This window comes from Triplophysa dalaica, chromosome 10, assembly GCF_015846415.1.
Source record: "Triplophysa dalaica isolate WHDGS20190420 chromosome 10, ASM1584641v1, whole genome shotgun sequence".
Classification (NCBI taxonomy): Eukaryota; Metazoa; Chordata; class Actinopteri; order Cypriniformes; family Nemacheilidae; genus Triplophysa; species Triplophysa dalaica.
This window is the reverse complement of record NC_079551.1, coordinates 19514274-19531242: the sequence shown is the minus strand read 5'-3', so window position 1 is coordinate 19531242 and position 16969 is coordinate 19514274. Positions and strand designations below refer to the sequence as shown.

The following is a 16969-nucleotide window of genomic DNA, read 5'->3' as shown; positions in this document are numbered from 1 at the left end:
TTTATTTTACATATCACCGATCAGATTAGACCCACATGGCGTTGTGTGTTTCTACGTATGTGTCATTGCAATGCTAAAAGCTGTTTTGTTAAAGTTACCTGTTCTTCTTTGGTAGATCTCAGGTCGAAGAACAGCTCTGCCGTGTTTTGGGACGGAGCAGAAGGTGGAGCGTACCAGGCTTTACTGCTGGATGAAGATCGCGGATGGCTGCTGGTCGGGGGCCGAGACCACATTTACATGTTGAACTCTGACAGCCTCGCCCAACCGGCACGCAAGGTCAGATAACTAGGCACCCCCTTTAAACTGTCAACACAATATGAGCGGACATCCACTGTTGGGCCTTACTGAGGTCAAAGACGCAATTCACGTTAATGGATTCTATTGAATGTATATGTGGTTTGCTGCCGATAACCCCTGTTAGAAAAAACGACCACTTGATCTTTCATTTGCAAAGAGGAACTTTTAAGAATTTCCTCTGTAAGTGTAATGTACTGTATTTACAATGTATGCTTAGCATGCAAACTGGCAAAAACACACAGTAATATGGATTTGGAGTGAGCTTTGATCTTTCAACTTTATACAAATCTACAGCTCGAGTAAGAAAACGTGTCCATCTTGACGGCTATTTTTGCAGGAGCACATATGTGTGTAGTATGTTCCTTGTGATGCTGTCAAATAAGCAAATATAAATTATCTTTTGTTGAATTGGATTCATTTTAATACAACTTTTAATTCGCATCATTTTAATTAGTGAAATACATCAAGATGCCTTTAGGAAATGATGAGGTCACATGTGAGGTCATGTCACAATCACATGTGCGTGATCTTTAATAAGAACTCAAGCACGTCGGATTGTTCACATCACAATTATGTTGTTCTGCTGATGATCAGGTCAATATCTGCACACGGCCATGTGGAAATCATCACAATTTGGCATGAAGTCGGTTGATTAATTATGAATGGACGTACTCCAAAAACACATTGAACAGATGAGTTTGTGACTTATTGTGCATACTGTTACAAGAACATGAAAGTAATCATATAAAAATGATCAAATGAGTCAAGTTATTCAGTTCAGTGGATTTATAGTTTCAGCAATGATTTACAGTAGTTATGTTGATTATATTGAATAATAACTAAGGAACAGTTTGCCAAAATGAAAGTTTGCCATTATTGATTCGCATTACTTAGTCTAATTTAGTAATTTACACATACCTTTTTTCATACATTGTACAACAAAAGTTAATAGTAACTAAATAGTAGAAGTAGTTCACATGCTACAGTTCAAGTCTTTTGAAGCCATTGGTCTTGTTATTCTGCAAAGCTTCCTTTTTAGATGATTAGATTAGATTAGATTCAACTTTATTGTCATTACACATATACAGGTACAGTGTAACGAAATGTAGTTTAGGTCTAACCAGAAGTGCAATTAGCAAGTGCAGATATACAGTGTGAATAAATACAGAATACAATATTAGGAAAATAATTTACGATGGGCATGTACTATGAAAATGTGACAATCGGTATGTACTATGAACAATATATTTTAGTGAACAGAGTTTGTAAAGCTCCAAATTGTCAAAATGAAAAAGATGGATTATGATTCTTTAAAAACGTATTCCACTGTAAACAAATAACAAGCAGTTGGGTTTGTAAATATGACACATGGATACGTTTGGCATAATATTTGTTTTAGTGCAAACTATTCCTTTCATTATTTCTCTGCAGACGAGCATTCAAGCACACAGTTTTCCCCTCTTTAGAAATGACACTGATATCCAAATGAACTAAGTTATTATGTTATGCAATGTTGTTTTTTGTTCTTTGGGAAAACCGCTTCTTTTATTTTTAGATCCACTGGCCAGCTGCGCAGGAACACATCGAACGCTGCAAATACGCTGGAAAGAATCTGACGGTAAGTCGAGAGACCTTTTAAGGGTACAAAGGTGAATCTGGGTAGAGAGAAAAGCTTTCAAGAACCCATCTGCTTGTACGTAGATGAATTTTCATAAGTTTTCTCAGAGTTCGAGATAAGAATAAAGCATGAACATTTATATGTGGCCCCATGGGGAGATAATTCAACTGGAAAGTCTTGAGGGAGGTGAAATCTGTGTCTCTTTGCTTGTTTTTTATATTATTCCCTCCTGCATAGCATCAGTTACATTACTGAGTAATTTATAATGTTGTGCATTTATTCTCTCCAGTACTTTAATACAAATCGCAATTTTAATCACATACCGCATGCATCTCACAGACAGACTGTGCCAATTACGTCAGACTCCTACAGCCTTTCAACAAAACCCATGTGTTTGTGTGCGGGACCGGCGCTTTTCACCCACAATGCACTTATGTTGACCTCGGACACAATCTTGAGGTAAGCAGTCATGACTATTACTTTAATGGACAGTTCACCCAAAAATGAAAATTCCATCGTCATTTACTCACCCACAGATTGTTCCAAACGGCTAAACACAAAGGAAGATATTTGGAAGAATGTCAGTAACCAAACAGATCACATCCCACTCCCATAGTATTTATTTTCCCTACTATGGCAGTTAATGGGGGATGAGATCTGTTAGGTTAATGACATTCTACCGAATATCTTCCTTTGTGTTTAGCGGAAAAAAAAGACCTCCATACAGGTTTGGAACAATCTGTGGGTGAGTAAATGATGACGTGAACATGCCTACAGGAGTAAATGGGAGTGTTGTTGACTGTAAAGCTAAACTAACAATGAGGGTTAATGGTGCAAAACGTGTGACAGTCTTGTCTCTCTGTGTCCTAGAAACCCACGTTCCGCCTCCTTAGCCACGCTGTAGAATCCGGGCGAGGAAAATGTCCCTTCAGTCCGCAAGAACCATTTACCGCCCGACTAACAGGTGAGTTTGTGACCCTACTGTAGACTTCCCAAACCCATCATTCCCCGGTGCCGCCCTTGAAAATTACCCATAAGGCCAACTCAGGAAGAAAGATTGATCAAACATGCACAAATGTCCCATTTATGTGTTTCATACTCCCTTTTACTGTAAATCTCTGCTAAATGAAACGGTAAAACCCACAGCCAGATGTTAGTTTCAAATGGGGCAATTTGAAAGTTCCCCATATTAATCAGTTTCTACAGGACACAAATTATACAGTTACAGTTAATGAATGTAAAAAAATTACAATGTGCTCAGGAAATGAAACCCAGCCGCAAAACGTTTTTTAGAAAGCATATACACCCCAGAGGGCCACACTGCACGGACCGTATGCTTCTCAATTTAAGGCTATTACAGCAAAGACCTTTTTATGATTTAATAATCTCCTGTGTATCTGAAATTATTGACATTTTATATTCACACATGCTGCTGTATAAACAGAGTTTTGAGCTTTGGAGTCAAAGGGTAGATTTAGTAAATGAGCTAGAAAACATCAGTCATATTAAGTTATTCTGGATGTGTTTGGCTCTTGACTTTCGCTTCAGATGGAGATCTGTACGCCGGGACATCGGTGGACTTCATGGGAACGAACGCCGCCATTTTTCGCACATCTGTGCATAGCGACAATCAACATTATATTCGTACCGAAGCTTACCAGGACAACTGGCTAAACGGTGAGGTCAAGTAATACGTTTGTTATCTTATTTGTAATGTTTTTCATTATTGTTAAAGGATCATTCCCCATGCCCAAATCTGGGTACGCAAATTATGTCATACATGTCAGGTATTTTACAAATAAATTTGACATTAAATGTATCACTGATAGATCAAAGGAGCCAAATATATTCAAATATATTCAATTATGAATGAAGTTCAAATGGTACAAATTATTGTATTGTGTTGAGAGAAGTGTTATTATGGATTCCGTATGCGATACATATAAATTATTGTGCGTGAAACAGCTTTTTTTGCATCAGTGTATTAACTGTAAGTAAATTAAGTAAATTAATATCAGAATATATTTCATGTTAATGTAGGTATAATAGTTTAAATAAAATCAATATATACATACACAATCCAGAAATTAAATAATAAATGTCAACAAACATTTGTAAGTCCTGTTTATTTTTATATGTGTGCATGCAAACACAAACAATGCATTATGTTTCTAATTGCATTATGTGCATTTTAAAGCAGTCCTTTTTTGACTATGTTCAAAATCTTTATGATGTTTATAATGTGCTAAACCAGTGGTTCTCCAACGTATTTGTTGTAAGGCCCCCTTTCTTAATGGTTCATCGCTTTGTGGCCCCCCAAATAAAGACTCATGATCTTAAACTTAAAATTTTAATAAACCAAAAAGTATTCAATGCTGGAACATCAATTCTTTTGGTTGCTGGTCTTATTTTTCTGTTGTTTGATTGGAGAAAATTAATAAATTTTGATATTTCATAAGATTCTACAAAAATGGTGGCCCCTACATCCATCTAGGTGCCCACCGGTTTGAGAACCACTTTGCTAAAGAATAGGTTTTGATTTTTAAAAAATGGCTTAAATATAATACATTTCACCAGTGTTTTACACCATCTTCTCAATTCTCAAAAAAAAGTTTGTTGAGTTCCTAGTTTTAGGAAGTCCCTCCTCACAGAACGCTCTGATTGGTCAAGCTGAGAGTGTGTGTGTTCACATGTGTTTGTTACCATATCCATGTTCTAGGTGCCAGGGTTAATGTAAATTTTGGGATTTGTGATGTCGCTAACCCAGTTAGTCATAGTCCCAACCAGCCGTCATTGTAGTTGTTAAAAAGTGATTTCTGTTTAAGAAAATATCGTCCTTTTTTTGTGAACGTTGAGCGCTGCGACTTAAGAGTTGCTCAAATAGCTATACTTCTTTACTAATTTATAGTTGTAAAATTCCATCAGACCTCCCCTTTAATGCAATTTTATTTCACAGAGCCGGAGTTTATTGGATCATATTCTATCCCTGACACGCACAGCTTGGACGATGACAAGGTCTACTTCTTTTTTAAAGAGACCGCTGTGGAGTCTAACCAACTTGACAAGCGGGTCTACAGCCGAGTTGCCCGCGTCTGCAAGGTGAATGCCAAGTCACGTCTCGTAATGAGCCAATTAAAACATGAAAATGCACCCGAAAGAGCTTTCGTCTTGTGTCCTGAAACAAAGCGTCTTTTGTTTGCGCTAATGAATTGATGTGTAAGCCCCTATGTCATCCAGAAACATCATGTATCTAATGATGAATGAATGAAGCTTTGTTTGAGAGACTTGGAAACTAAACTACTGTCAACAGATCCTACACAGTTTATTTAATGAAAGACGGTAAAAACTGCAAATTTACAAGAATAACATGTAATTTTACATGATACAACTGTAATGTTATGGTATTTTACAGAAAATTACAGTCTTTTTTTAGTGTCTGCCAAATGCGAAAATGTACTTTTTATTAAATTATCTTGAACATTATACTTTGTGTTCCTGGAAATATTTATAGTGGTTTATATTACACAGTTTTTTTAGTTGGACGTAGATACTGTGATGTCATCTAAAGTAATATCTTGCCTGTTCTTGTTGTGTTTATCAGAATGACATCGGGGGAAAGAGAAGTTTAATAAATCGCTGGAGCACCTTCCTAAAAGCCAGACTGGTGTGTTCAGTACCAGGTCCTGGAGGCATGGACACACACTTTGATGAACTGCGTACGTCCACACAATCCAATCACAAACCGCATCCTTCTTCAATAATCTATTAACATAAATCACTTAATAGACTTTAGTCTATTCAATGTTGCCCTTGAAAGAATGATGATGATGTCATCAAGTCCTACTGTATCATCCTTTTTCCTATCCTTTTTTTACTTAGAGGACATTTTCATCCTGGAGACCAAAGATCCACAAAATCCAGCCATCTATGGTGTCTTTTCCACTTCCAGGTAGGAACATTACCCACAATCCCATTCGGACCACATTCCCCGTCAATGTCATATTTGTTTACCTCATAATTCCTGCTTCATCACCGTCTCCTTCCAAATTTACCCATCAGTCACACTCATTCAAGCGTAACCGACCCTTCCAGGTTCTCAGACCTCATTGTTTGTTACAACAACCAAAATCCGATTATCTTAGTTTACCCAACGCTATCAAACGCCCCTAATATCAACAGTCTGCTCTCCTCCCCACCCGATCCATCTAGAACGATCCGTCTTGGTTCTCCCTCTCAAGGAATGGATAGCTTGAGGCCATTCAGAAGGTTCAAAGGTCACCAGGCGTGAGAGACTCTGTTATTCTAACCCGACATCAGACTAATACACGATTCCTTGCGTCTCTATCTTCAACAGTTCTGTGTTTAGAGGCTCGGCTGTGTGTGTCTACTCCATGGCCTCCATCAGAGCCGCCTTCAACGGGCCTTTCGCACACAAGGAGGGGCCAGATTATCGATGGATGGAGTACAAGGGGAAAATCCCTTATCCCCGACCAGGGACGGTGAGTTTTCAACACTTTTTTTTTCTGCTACACGATATCTGGCTGAATTTGGGGGAGGGGATGACATCCGCAGGTGATCTCCGGACCCTGGAGCGATCCTTCTCTCTTGGGTTCTTGGTTCTGGTTTGCACATGTGGTGTCACAGCATTGAAGCCATTGAAACTGGCTGCACTGTCTCAAGGGGGCTGTAAAACTGTCGTCAGGCGCTCAGGGGGTCATGCGTCAGGGTGAAGTGGCTAAAGTGCGGGCTTTTAGTGTTGAGTTCTTCAGTGAAGCAGGTCAATCATCAGGTCTGTGAGGTTTGCTCCATTAGCCCTCGAGGTCACAACCACAGAGTTGTCCTAAATGAAAGATAAAAGCTTTGAAATGATAGAGTTTGGTGACTTAGTGGGCAGTAAGAGCTTAGATGATGCAATAAAATAATATTAAACAGAAAGAGGAACTAATAGAAATAGATTTTCTTTGTAGATAAAGCAAGAGTTTACCCGGAATTAAAGTTGGGCTGCAACATCTTATAGAAAAATGTAATGGGAAAATATATTTTAAATTATGTGTTCAGACACTATAAGGCCTTAACTTTGTAATTTATTATAAAAAAATATTATTTTAAAATAATTATTGCCAAAAATTATATGACCAACATACAGATTTCACACTTATTCTCGGAAATAAAAGCATCATCACATTTCTGAAAGTGAATAACTGTGTTTTACTGTTGAAATACATAAAAAAACTGACAATGTTTATTGGTGATATGCACATTTGCGGTAATTGTGATTCAAAGTGACCCTTCACAAAACATATATTTTCCAATTTATAAAATGTTAATATGCTAAACAATTTAATATATATTTGACAATATAAATACAAAATAAATGATATTTGAAAAATATTTTTATAAAATAATACTTTGTTAATATATTTATAATATATATAAATACATATATATAATTAAAAATATTACAATATACTGAAAAGTATATAATACATTTCAGCATTTTATGTATTGAAAAATATAAGCACTTTATTCAAAAACAATATATTATTTCATATAGTTATTATTTCAAAAAAATATTTTTTTATGGTGCATTCCAAGTTATATCAATAAATTGTTTTGATTAAGTAATATTAAATTTAAGAGCTAACTAACGCAGTTAAACACAATCAAAATATGATAACACAATAAAAACAGGATTTAAAAAAAACTCTTCGTATTGCATTATATTTTCTAGTGTAATACATAACCATATATTTTGTTTTATAAAGGTACTTACCGTATTCAGTCAAAAAATACCAGAACCTGTCACGGTCCAGAAACAAATCTATGTCTTTAAAAGACTTGAAATGCTTTATTTTTACTTCTGAATTTCCCAATAGGAAGAACACATGAATTATGATGCTTACACAGTGGCCAAAACCCACATCTGTACAACTGATTTGGACTATTTTTACTTTCTTTGGGATGGTTGCGGTATAAAAACAAATTCTGTGTTACTCTCTGATCGAATGCGTCTCATTTTTCTGCTTTTCCTTTCAGTGTCCTAGCGAGACCTATGACCCTTTGCACAAGTCCACCCGGGATTTCCCAGATGATGTTATGAGCTTCATGAGGTCTCATCAGCTAATGTGGGACCTGGTGGTACCCATCCACAGACGACCCGTCTTCACACAGATCAACACACCATACAGGCTGCAGAAAATTGTGGTTGACAGGGTGGATGCAGAGGATGGACAATATGATGTCTTGCACCTGGGAACAGGTAATTTTCATATATTACATATTGTATAAGCATTACATCCAAAATGCACTGCCAAGTTTGACATCACATAAATATGAGACCTACCCACATCATTTTAACCAGCATTCTTCTTCTAGTAAACATCTACACAATAATGTAATTTGTTAAATCTAAATATAACAAAATTCACTGTGGTTTATCCTAAAACAAACAAAACTGTTTGTCAATGTTGTAGGGAAAACAAATAATAAGATAATTAATAATAATATAAATATTAATAATATTATTCTCTAAATATAAACTAAAATGTAAACAAATCAAGTTTTTTTTTTTCATTTTGTCCATTTTAATGTAAATGTTCGCAGATCGTTTAGATATTTTAAATGGAAAAAGAAACAAAAATGCTGTCTGAAAATATTTTTTTATTTACACGTATGCACAGTAACAGCGAAACTTATACTTCAACTGCTTTTTACTTTGAGTACTTCAAGATTTACATTTTATCATTTTTGTTGTCTGGGAATCGAACCTGATCTTCAATTCTCTGCCAATTGAACAATTTTTGCAATCTACTAACTTTCCTAACGCTTCCATATTCTAATACCTTTGAGCTATACAGTTTGTTCTAGTATTGCTAGGTGAACACTAGGACACGTTGTTGATGTGGAATGAGTAAACTCTATCAAACACGACCTCTGTTCCCACGCTGGTCACTGGTCCTGTTGCCTGGGATCATCCTGACATTCCAACAATCTAGTGTTTCTTTTCCTGTCCAACATTTGCCCTTCCGGAGATGTGTGGAGTTCTACCATTGTGCCACTTTTAAGTGAATCATTTAAGTCAAACAGACGCTCTGTTCGGCACAAATATGCTTAACCTGTGTGCACAGAGAGCATGCTTGCATTCGTATTGTGTCAAGTAGTAAAACACTGTAACAGCTGGATAAAGCCCCAAGGCACGCTGTGGTAACTAAGTGGTACTGGTAACCATGGTAACTGAGATGTTTGTGCATTATGCGATGTGTTTGCCACAAGCACAACTAAATAAAATTGCAATTGCAAGTTTGTTTGAGGGGTCCGGCTGGTTTGGGGTGGGGCTACCTGTTTGTTCGACCAATGAAAGACAGTGAGAGGGTTTGATCCCAGATCCATCCTAAACTTTGTTTCTCAAGGTTTAAATACAAAAATGTAGCTTTTGACCCTTAGAATCACATATAGAAGTTTAAATAACCTTATACAATTTTGTGGATTAATACAAATTTACACATATTTCTGTGTCTCCAGATGATGGTAAGGTGCTGAAGGTGGTCTCCATACCTAAAGAGAATTGGGAGACTGAAGAAATCGTTTTAGAGGAGCTCAAAGTTTTCAAGGTAATTGAATGTTATCTATGTCTTCTTCCTCCTCTGCTGGTTTGTCATACCAATCTACAGGACTCTCTCGTGACCTTTGACCCCAGGCTCCTATTGGTTGTTGTTACCATGTCAAGCACTTCCCAAACAGAAATAACTGCTAAAGAGGAAAAACAGATACTGTCAGATTTCCAAAGGTGCTAGAGACCAAACCCAGAGACGGGACATGAAAAGTAATGTTCATTGAAAAGAGAAGATCATTTATTTGAAGCATCAAACATTGATTTTTCATAATACTAAAGGAAAAAGTGATGTTTTGTAAATATAGCCCTCACTTTCAAAAAATGTTCAAGTAGGTATGGATTTTGCATACAGTATATAACAATGTCACATTTTTGTATATACAGTAAACAGTATTAAAAAAACTACAAAATTAGTTAAATAGTGTGTATGACACATAAACCTATTTATACATATACTGGATTGAAAACCCATGTTCTGCGCTTTATGTTTTTGTATGTTTAGGAAAAATAGTGGATTTACAAAAGTATACAAAAATGTCCATATGAACCAAAATGAAATGGTGTACATGGCCAAATATCAAATTTCTGTATGGGCTCTTAAGCCAGCAGGTGACATATGATAGCAGCCATCGTCCACTGGCGTCCCACAGCACTTTGGAGAAAGCGGGTGGTTTTAGGAGTCAAGGCCCATTTGCTGTCAGTATTATAGAGACGAAATGAACCAGTGAAGCAGAACGCTTTAAAACCTCCTCAAGGGTCTGTTATGATGATCTGCCCTCATTCAGAGCCAACAATGCGTATCTTTTTCTTCTTTGTTCTCGTGATGATTCATTTTATGCGTTGACACGTTTTTTCCTGTCTCTCTCTTTCTTTAGTCTCAGACCCCGGTTGTGAACATGGAGCTCTCCACCAAAAGAGTAAGTGGACATGTTGGGTGGGTGGCTAACAGGAGACTTTCCATTTGAGAAATTGAAGGATAGGGCAAGCGTTTGAGAAAAGAAGTGTATAGCCTGATATTTTTGTACACTATTTATGATTCATTTGCTTCTTAAAAGAACAGTTCACCCAAAATGAAATTCTGTCATCATTTACTTATCCTCATGTCCTTTCAAACCACAAAAGAAGATATTTTCAAGAACGTTGGTAACCGAAGAACAGCGGCTCCTGTTCACTTCTTCTTCATGGACACAAAACCAATGGAAGTCAATGGACACCGCTGTTGTTTGGTTACCGTCATTCTTAAAAATATCTTCTTTTGCTTTACGCCGAAGAAAGAAAGTCATACAGGTTTAAAAATGAAAGGAAGGTGAGGAAAAGAGGACATCATTTTCATTTTCGGCTTAGTTATCCCTTTAATGTTGGACTGTTCATACTGCATCTCATTTTTATGTCATGTTTTCTTATTTTTTCCTGCAGCAAGTGTTGTTTGTGAGCAGCGATGAAGGCGTCGTCCAGCTGCCCGTTCAGAGATGTGATCTGTACGGTAAAGCGTGTGTAGACTGCTGTCTAGCTCGAGATCCATACTGCGCTTGGGACGGCTCCTCGTGCACCAACTACTTCCCCAGCAACAAAAGGTAGAATCTCTTTTCTATTGCATATAGCACACATTATATTATATACACACATATTTTATTCTCATATTGTCTGTATTTGTTAATAATACATATATGTGGACTTGTCTCTTATTTCATAAAAAACTCACTTACACTGCTGATGTATCAAAGACAGTGGAAATATCTTGGAAGCTGTTTTAATGTTTTTAAAAGAACACAATCATGTATTAAAAATCCTGTTATTAAAAAGCAATGGGTCAGTGAAATTTAGAAAAATGACATAAGCGGTGCGGTCTATTGGAAATGATCTCATTTTTCATCTGTTGAGTTTTAATATTTAAAGACAATAGATAAATTGTAAGCTTAGTGTTCTGTCATCATTTGTTGAATTACAATTGATTCACTGCTGAAACCTTCTGAGCCATATTTGTTTGGAGAGCAGTTTTGTTGATTCCCCAAAAATGAAACTTCTATCATAATAACTATTGCCCTATTGTCATCTAAAACCAAGAGCTATTTGCAATTCTTTATTCCGTAGAACACAAAAGAAGATATTTTAAAGAATGTTGATAATCGAACAGCAAAAACATTAAACAACATTAAAACAACATTAAACATAGCAAAAACACAAAACCAATGCAAGTGAATGGATACCACCAATGTTCGGTTACCAACATCTTTCATAAACTCATACATACGTAAATGATGACAGAATTTTCATTTGTAGGTGAACTATCACTTTAACCCTGAATATCCCAGTACAACACAGAGAAAAGCTGTCAAATAATAAATCTGAGGGTGGGTCCTACACATGGGTAACATCCTCTCTTGGTCCGCAGGCGCGCCCGGAGACAGGATGTGAGGTACGGAGACCCCTGGAGCCAGTGTCAGGACATGAGAGATGGTAATTAATGACTTGCCCTTCACCTTCCTACACTTTTCCCTTTGGTCCGATCATGATCAACACTGGAAAAAATAACATACTACTCCCTCTAGTGTTCGAAACACTTATGTACACTTCAACATTTTGAAATTTGAAAATGTTGCTTTCATCACGTGACTTTTAACCTTAAAAAATGTAGCCTTTCCATTTGCCACACATGTCTATTAGTTCACTTCACCCACTTCATCTTTATTGGATTTTTGAAAGATGCTGTTTCTAATAATGCTGTTTCTCTTCTACATGTTCAGATCAGGCCGAGCTGAAAAACATTTACGGGGTGGAGGGAAACTCAACTTTCCTGGAATGTATCCCAAAGTCACCGCAGGCATCTATCAAGTGGATAATGCAGCCAACCCACAGTCAATACAGTAAAGAGGTGCGTTTGCATCCCTTTTATAAACTTTAATTGAGCGATCATAAATGTATAATATACAAGTCAACCTTGACAAATCAGAATTAAGGATACCAGTTACTAGAGATGCACTGATATATCGGCCAATAATCGGTATTGAACAATAAAAGCGATGAGGGCCGATATATCCTGTCAACCAAAAGAGGACCAGTTGAAATATCACCAGTTTGATGTTCAATAATAATAGTCATCACATGAATTAATACCAATCAGAAAGTTAAGAAATTTCAATCTTCAGAAACGGTATTGGCAGATATCACACTTAATAATCGGCTATTGAGAAATTTAGTATCGGTTCATCTTCACCATTTAGCCTGATAAAGTCTAACGCAAACTTCTTTCTGTCTTTAGTTGGTTGCAGGTGAGGAAAACCTTATCCACATGCAACGTGGGCTGCTCCTCCAGCGTTTATCCTCTGTCAACGCTGGGCTGTACATGTGCGTAGCCTACGAACATTCGTTCTCCCGCACGTTAGCCCGCCACGAGCTCCACGTAATTCCCCAGAACCACATGTCAAGATCGCAAAATGCTCGACCCTCCGAATCGAAACCTGATGGGAATTATGCGGCCTTGCCCCGGAGCTTCAAAGAACTCCATTTGATGGGAGTCAGCGGGTTAACGGCGGACGAGTACTGCGAACAGCTCTGGTACCGCGAAAAACGCAGACAACAAAAACTACGTACGTTGAAGTGGAACCAAGAGGCAGAAAATCGTAAAGCGAGAGTTAGGAGGCAAAATCCCTCCTACGAACCTTTTGAATGAGGTGAAACTTCAGACCTTTTATAAGGAAAAAGAAAGTTTGACTATTTGGACGAGAAATTGCTTGCTTGTAGCTTAATCTCTAAAGCTACAACCATCAACAGCTACTGTTAGCATGACATCAAAGGGCTACAGACAAGAAAAACTCTGATATAATTTTTATTTCTGTTGAGTCCTCTCAAATGTTTTAGAAAAGTTTTATTTTGTAGCTTTAAAGCTCTTGGCAGTAATATCAATGCCTGCATGTGATTTAACAATTACGAACTGTAACATTAGCACAAAAAAGACCTATCGCTCAGCCTGTAGCTGTGCAGCTGGAATGGATTTACGCTGTCTGTAGCTGTAACAGATGCTGCATACTTCACTTTGTGTTATTCTCAATCTGTTTCTTTTGTTTATTGATTCTGTCTTTAAGTCCTCCTTGAAATTTAGTTTTACGAGTTTGGAAACCCTTATTACAACGTGACGACCCTGATAGCACACATACAACTGAGACGTTTATCTGATGTCTGCATTTACATCTGGACGACATATTTTTTGATTACATGCTCATCTGCAATACATCTCTGAGACGTCTACAGTCAGATGTCATATAGGCATCTAGAAGATGTCTGTAAGATGTTCACGATCGAATGTATGTAAAACTGGCCTTTCTAAGACGTTTATCAGATGTTTTTAAACAGCAGATGTTTTCGAGATCTTTAGCAGACATCTTACAAAAGTGCCTGTGCTATTATCTGGGGAGCTATACGTTGTTTAAATTTCAATAAAATGAATGGTAAATATAAATAATACAATTAAAAACAAAAACAAAAAATCACATTTGCATACCAGTTTATGTGCTGCCCCAGAGAATGATGGGAAATGTAGTTTTCTCAAACAAGACCTTTAACCAATATCGATTTTGAAAATGTACAATGTAAACTGGATGCTCACATTGTAAATATAATCTCTCCATCCACACTTGAAGACATCTATTGTGACTCTTTCTTCATCAAATCTTTTGACAAGACAAGCACCTATTCTAAAGGATTGCTTGGAAAGCTAATAGTATAGAAAGACAACCAACCGGACTGCCATAAACAAACCTCTCCACAACCATAAACTGACTTCTTTTTCCTTCACTAAGATTTATTAGTCCTTGTGTCTTTTTTATGATTTCATGAGAATTTAGAAGTATTTTACATAAGGGTTAATTCATAGAAACATGTTTGAATTGTCATATGATTGTGTTGGGACTCTTGTCTCAATGTTCTCAATGTTATTTACTGACTGTACCCAAGTGTACAAATCTGACAATGGCAAGTGCCTTCATGTTGTGAGGAAGTTTGCTTATACTTTCTTACACAACCCAGGACGTGCCCTTCATATGTTTCCTTCCTCACCATGACCAATCTCTTTGGCTCTTTCCTGAAAACATCCCTGAGTAAATATTTTGTTGTTTTTATGACTCTTTGCATGTTAGTCTCTAAAGACAAGCACATATCTCTAAAACACATCAAGTCACAACAATTCAACCCAACTGAATACAGTGACTCTGTGTGTGTCTTGGATATATTCATGTGTTGAGACATCTGGGATAGATAAGTTAAAGAGATGGCCCCATAGATCCAGCAGTGAGCTTTTAAAATGATCTTCACTGGCCATTAAAACCACGTCCAGGATTCTTGTGTCTTTGTTCTTCTCTGTGGCTGTCGAATGGAAAATTGTGTTCATGCCTCCTGGTAAAATCCCAGGTTGTTTCATAGTTGGTTCAGATTGTGTGTCAAAAAGATATATAAAGTGAATGTTTGTTGTAAAATAAATACACATTTAGGTATTAAGCATCAAAAATGTATTTTTAGCATGTCATTTCAGAAGTCGGAATTTAACAAAACTTGTCAAGTTCAAGTTGTGGAAGGAAAGGAAAATATAAAAAATCTGTATAAAGAGGATGCTTATTTTAGGACATTTAGGCTCATTTAGGCTCTTTTTCATTCAACATTTTTTTCATGACAATAAACACATTTTCTTCAAATAATCTCATTACTGTTGAGAACATACAATATAAAAATATGTAGTTATTTAAGATTTTTATGGTAATATTTCTACTGTCTTTAATCAGCGCTGACTATAATTTTTTAAATAATTGTATCACAGTTTACCGTACAGTACAGCAACCCTTTAGTACAGTCATATGCAATGAGAATTATTATTAATGCAAATGCATAACTTTAATGATGAACATTATGAAAAATAATGAAAGACAAAATAACTTTTATCTCTGGATTTTATCGTACTTACAAAATATATTGTTTTTAGATAATAAAATGAATACATTATAACAGGTTTGTGAACTCAACTGTATATTTTACAATGTCAATGAAGTACTTTTAAGCTAAAGAAACATTTGATCAAAACACATTTTACTTGGTATTAGTTATTTATCGGATTGTATAATTATTTTTTTAAACTAAGCTTCAAAATTTGTATTCCAGAGTTGTAAGATCAACAGTCGTTTTTAAGTTGTGTGTTTAAATGTTAGATTATGTGCTTGTCACACATATTGACTTTGTCTCTCTTTTAACATAATTACACATGCATTTACAACCTTTCTGCCATAACAGTAAAAAAAATATGTTTCCTTAATGTACAAGGAGTTTATCATTTGTTTTACTGTCCAAGGTTTGTTGATTTATTGTATAGGCTCTTCTTTGTGTGTGTGTGTGTGTGTGTGTGTGTGTGTATATGTGTAAGGTAATAAAAAGTGTAAAAAGTGAATAAAATCAATTATTCATCACATTATTATCGTGTGAGTTTTGTATAAAATGTAACGCTAAACTTTGCTGTGGGAATTTAACTTTAGTGACGCCCCCTAATGGACTACTTGCGCTAACACTTCTGTGTGTGCAGTACTGTATGTCCCATTTTATATTTGTTGAAGTGAAAAAACTCTCTAAGTTAAAAAGTGATAACAATAATCATTAAAGTCAAATACACATCTTCATTGTCTTTTTTGGGTGTTTACTGAGATGCTTAAATTTAATATGTATTTAAAAATGAATATTTAGTATGGTGCATAGCATGAAATAAGATTCTCCCCTTAAATCATGGTTAGGCCTTTGTGCAGCAGAGGGCAGGAGTGAGTACTGTGCTACAAAAAAAAAGACATTTTAATTAAATGTATGTAATAACTAATCATTAAATTAACTAAATTAAATATTCCAAATAAGTTGTAACTATTATTATATTTATGTTTTATCTCAAGTTAACATTCCATTTTTTTTCTACCGCTTTTATCCGAACTACCTCGGGTCACGGGGAGCCTGTGCCTATCTCAGGAGTCTCAAGTTAACATTAATGCATTCTATTTATGAATGACATATTAGACGCATTGCTTTAAGGAATACACTGTATTTCAGATTTTTTAGAGTAGACCTCATTCTATGTCATACTGAGTACACTATTAAAAATAAAGGTGCTTAAAAGGTTATTTCAGTCAAAGGTTCTTTAAAGAACCATCACTTTCTTACGTTTTTATAATCTGCATACACATCTAATATTTTGTGAAACAAAAGGGTTCTTCAGATGTTAAAGGTTCTTTATGGAACCAAAAGGTTCTTCTATGGCATTGAATTTGACATTTGACTTTTACATACACACTTTTTACTGTCACAAGGTAATTATAAATATAAAAACAAAAAGTACTTGAAAAAATAAAGTGATTAAGAGAAGGTGGCTTCACTTCTGCTTTTGCACACTAACTTTTCAGTGTGGTTTTTGTGTGGAGGCTTTT

The 16969-nt window shown here is 36.1% G+C and overlaps 1 protein-coding gene across 1 annotated transcript in view; it reads left to right on the top strand.

Annotated features, from left to right (window-relative positions):
- si:dkey-49n23.1 (semaphorin-3D) overlaps positions 1-15878 on the top strand; it is a 48192-nt gene extending 32314 nt beyond the window's left edge. Inside the window, exons 3-18 of the mRNA XM_056759083.1 lie at positions 116-276; positions 1853-1915; positions 2255-2374; positions 2786-2879; positions 3464-3592; positions 4872-5014; positions 5517-5631; positions 5795-5864; positions 6270-6414; positions 7952-8174; positions 9437-9525; positions 10403-10444; positions 10944-11101; positions 11920-11984; positions 12272-12399; positions 12787-15878. Coding sequence (XP_056615061.1) covers positions 116-276; positions 1853-1915; positions 2255-2374; positions 2786-2879; positions 3464-3592; positions 4872-5014; positions 5517-5631; positions 5795-5864; positions 6270-6414; positions 7952-8174; positions 9437-9525; positions 10403-10444; positions 10944-11101; positions 11920-11984; positions 12272-12399; positions 12787-13197 — 2156 coding nt within the window. The 3' untranslated portion in view covers positions 13198-15878. The remainder of the gene's footprint in view (positions 1-115; positions 277-1852; positions 1916-2254; positions 2375-2785; positions 2880-3463; positions 3593-4871; positions 5015-5516; positions 5632-5794; positions 5865-6269; positions 6415-7951; positions 8175-9436; positions 9526-10402; positions 10445-10943; positions 11102-11919; positions 11985-12271; positions 12400-12786) is intronic.
- The last annotated feature ends 1091 nt before the right edge of the window (positions 15879-16969 follow it).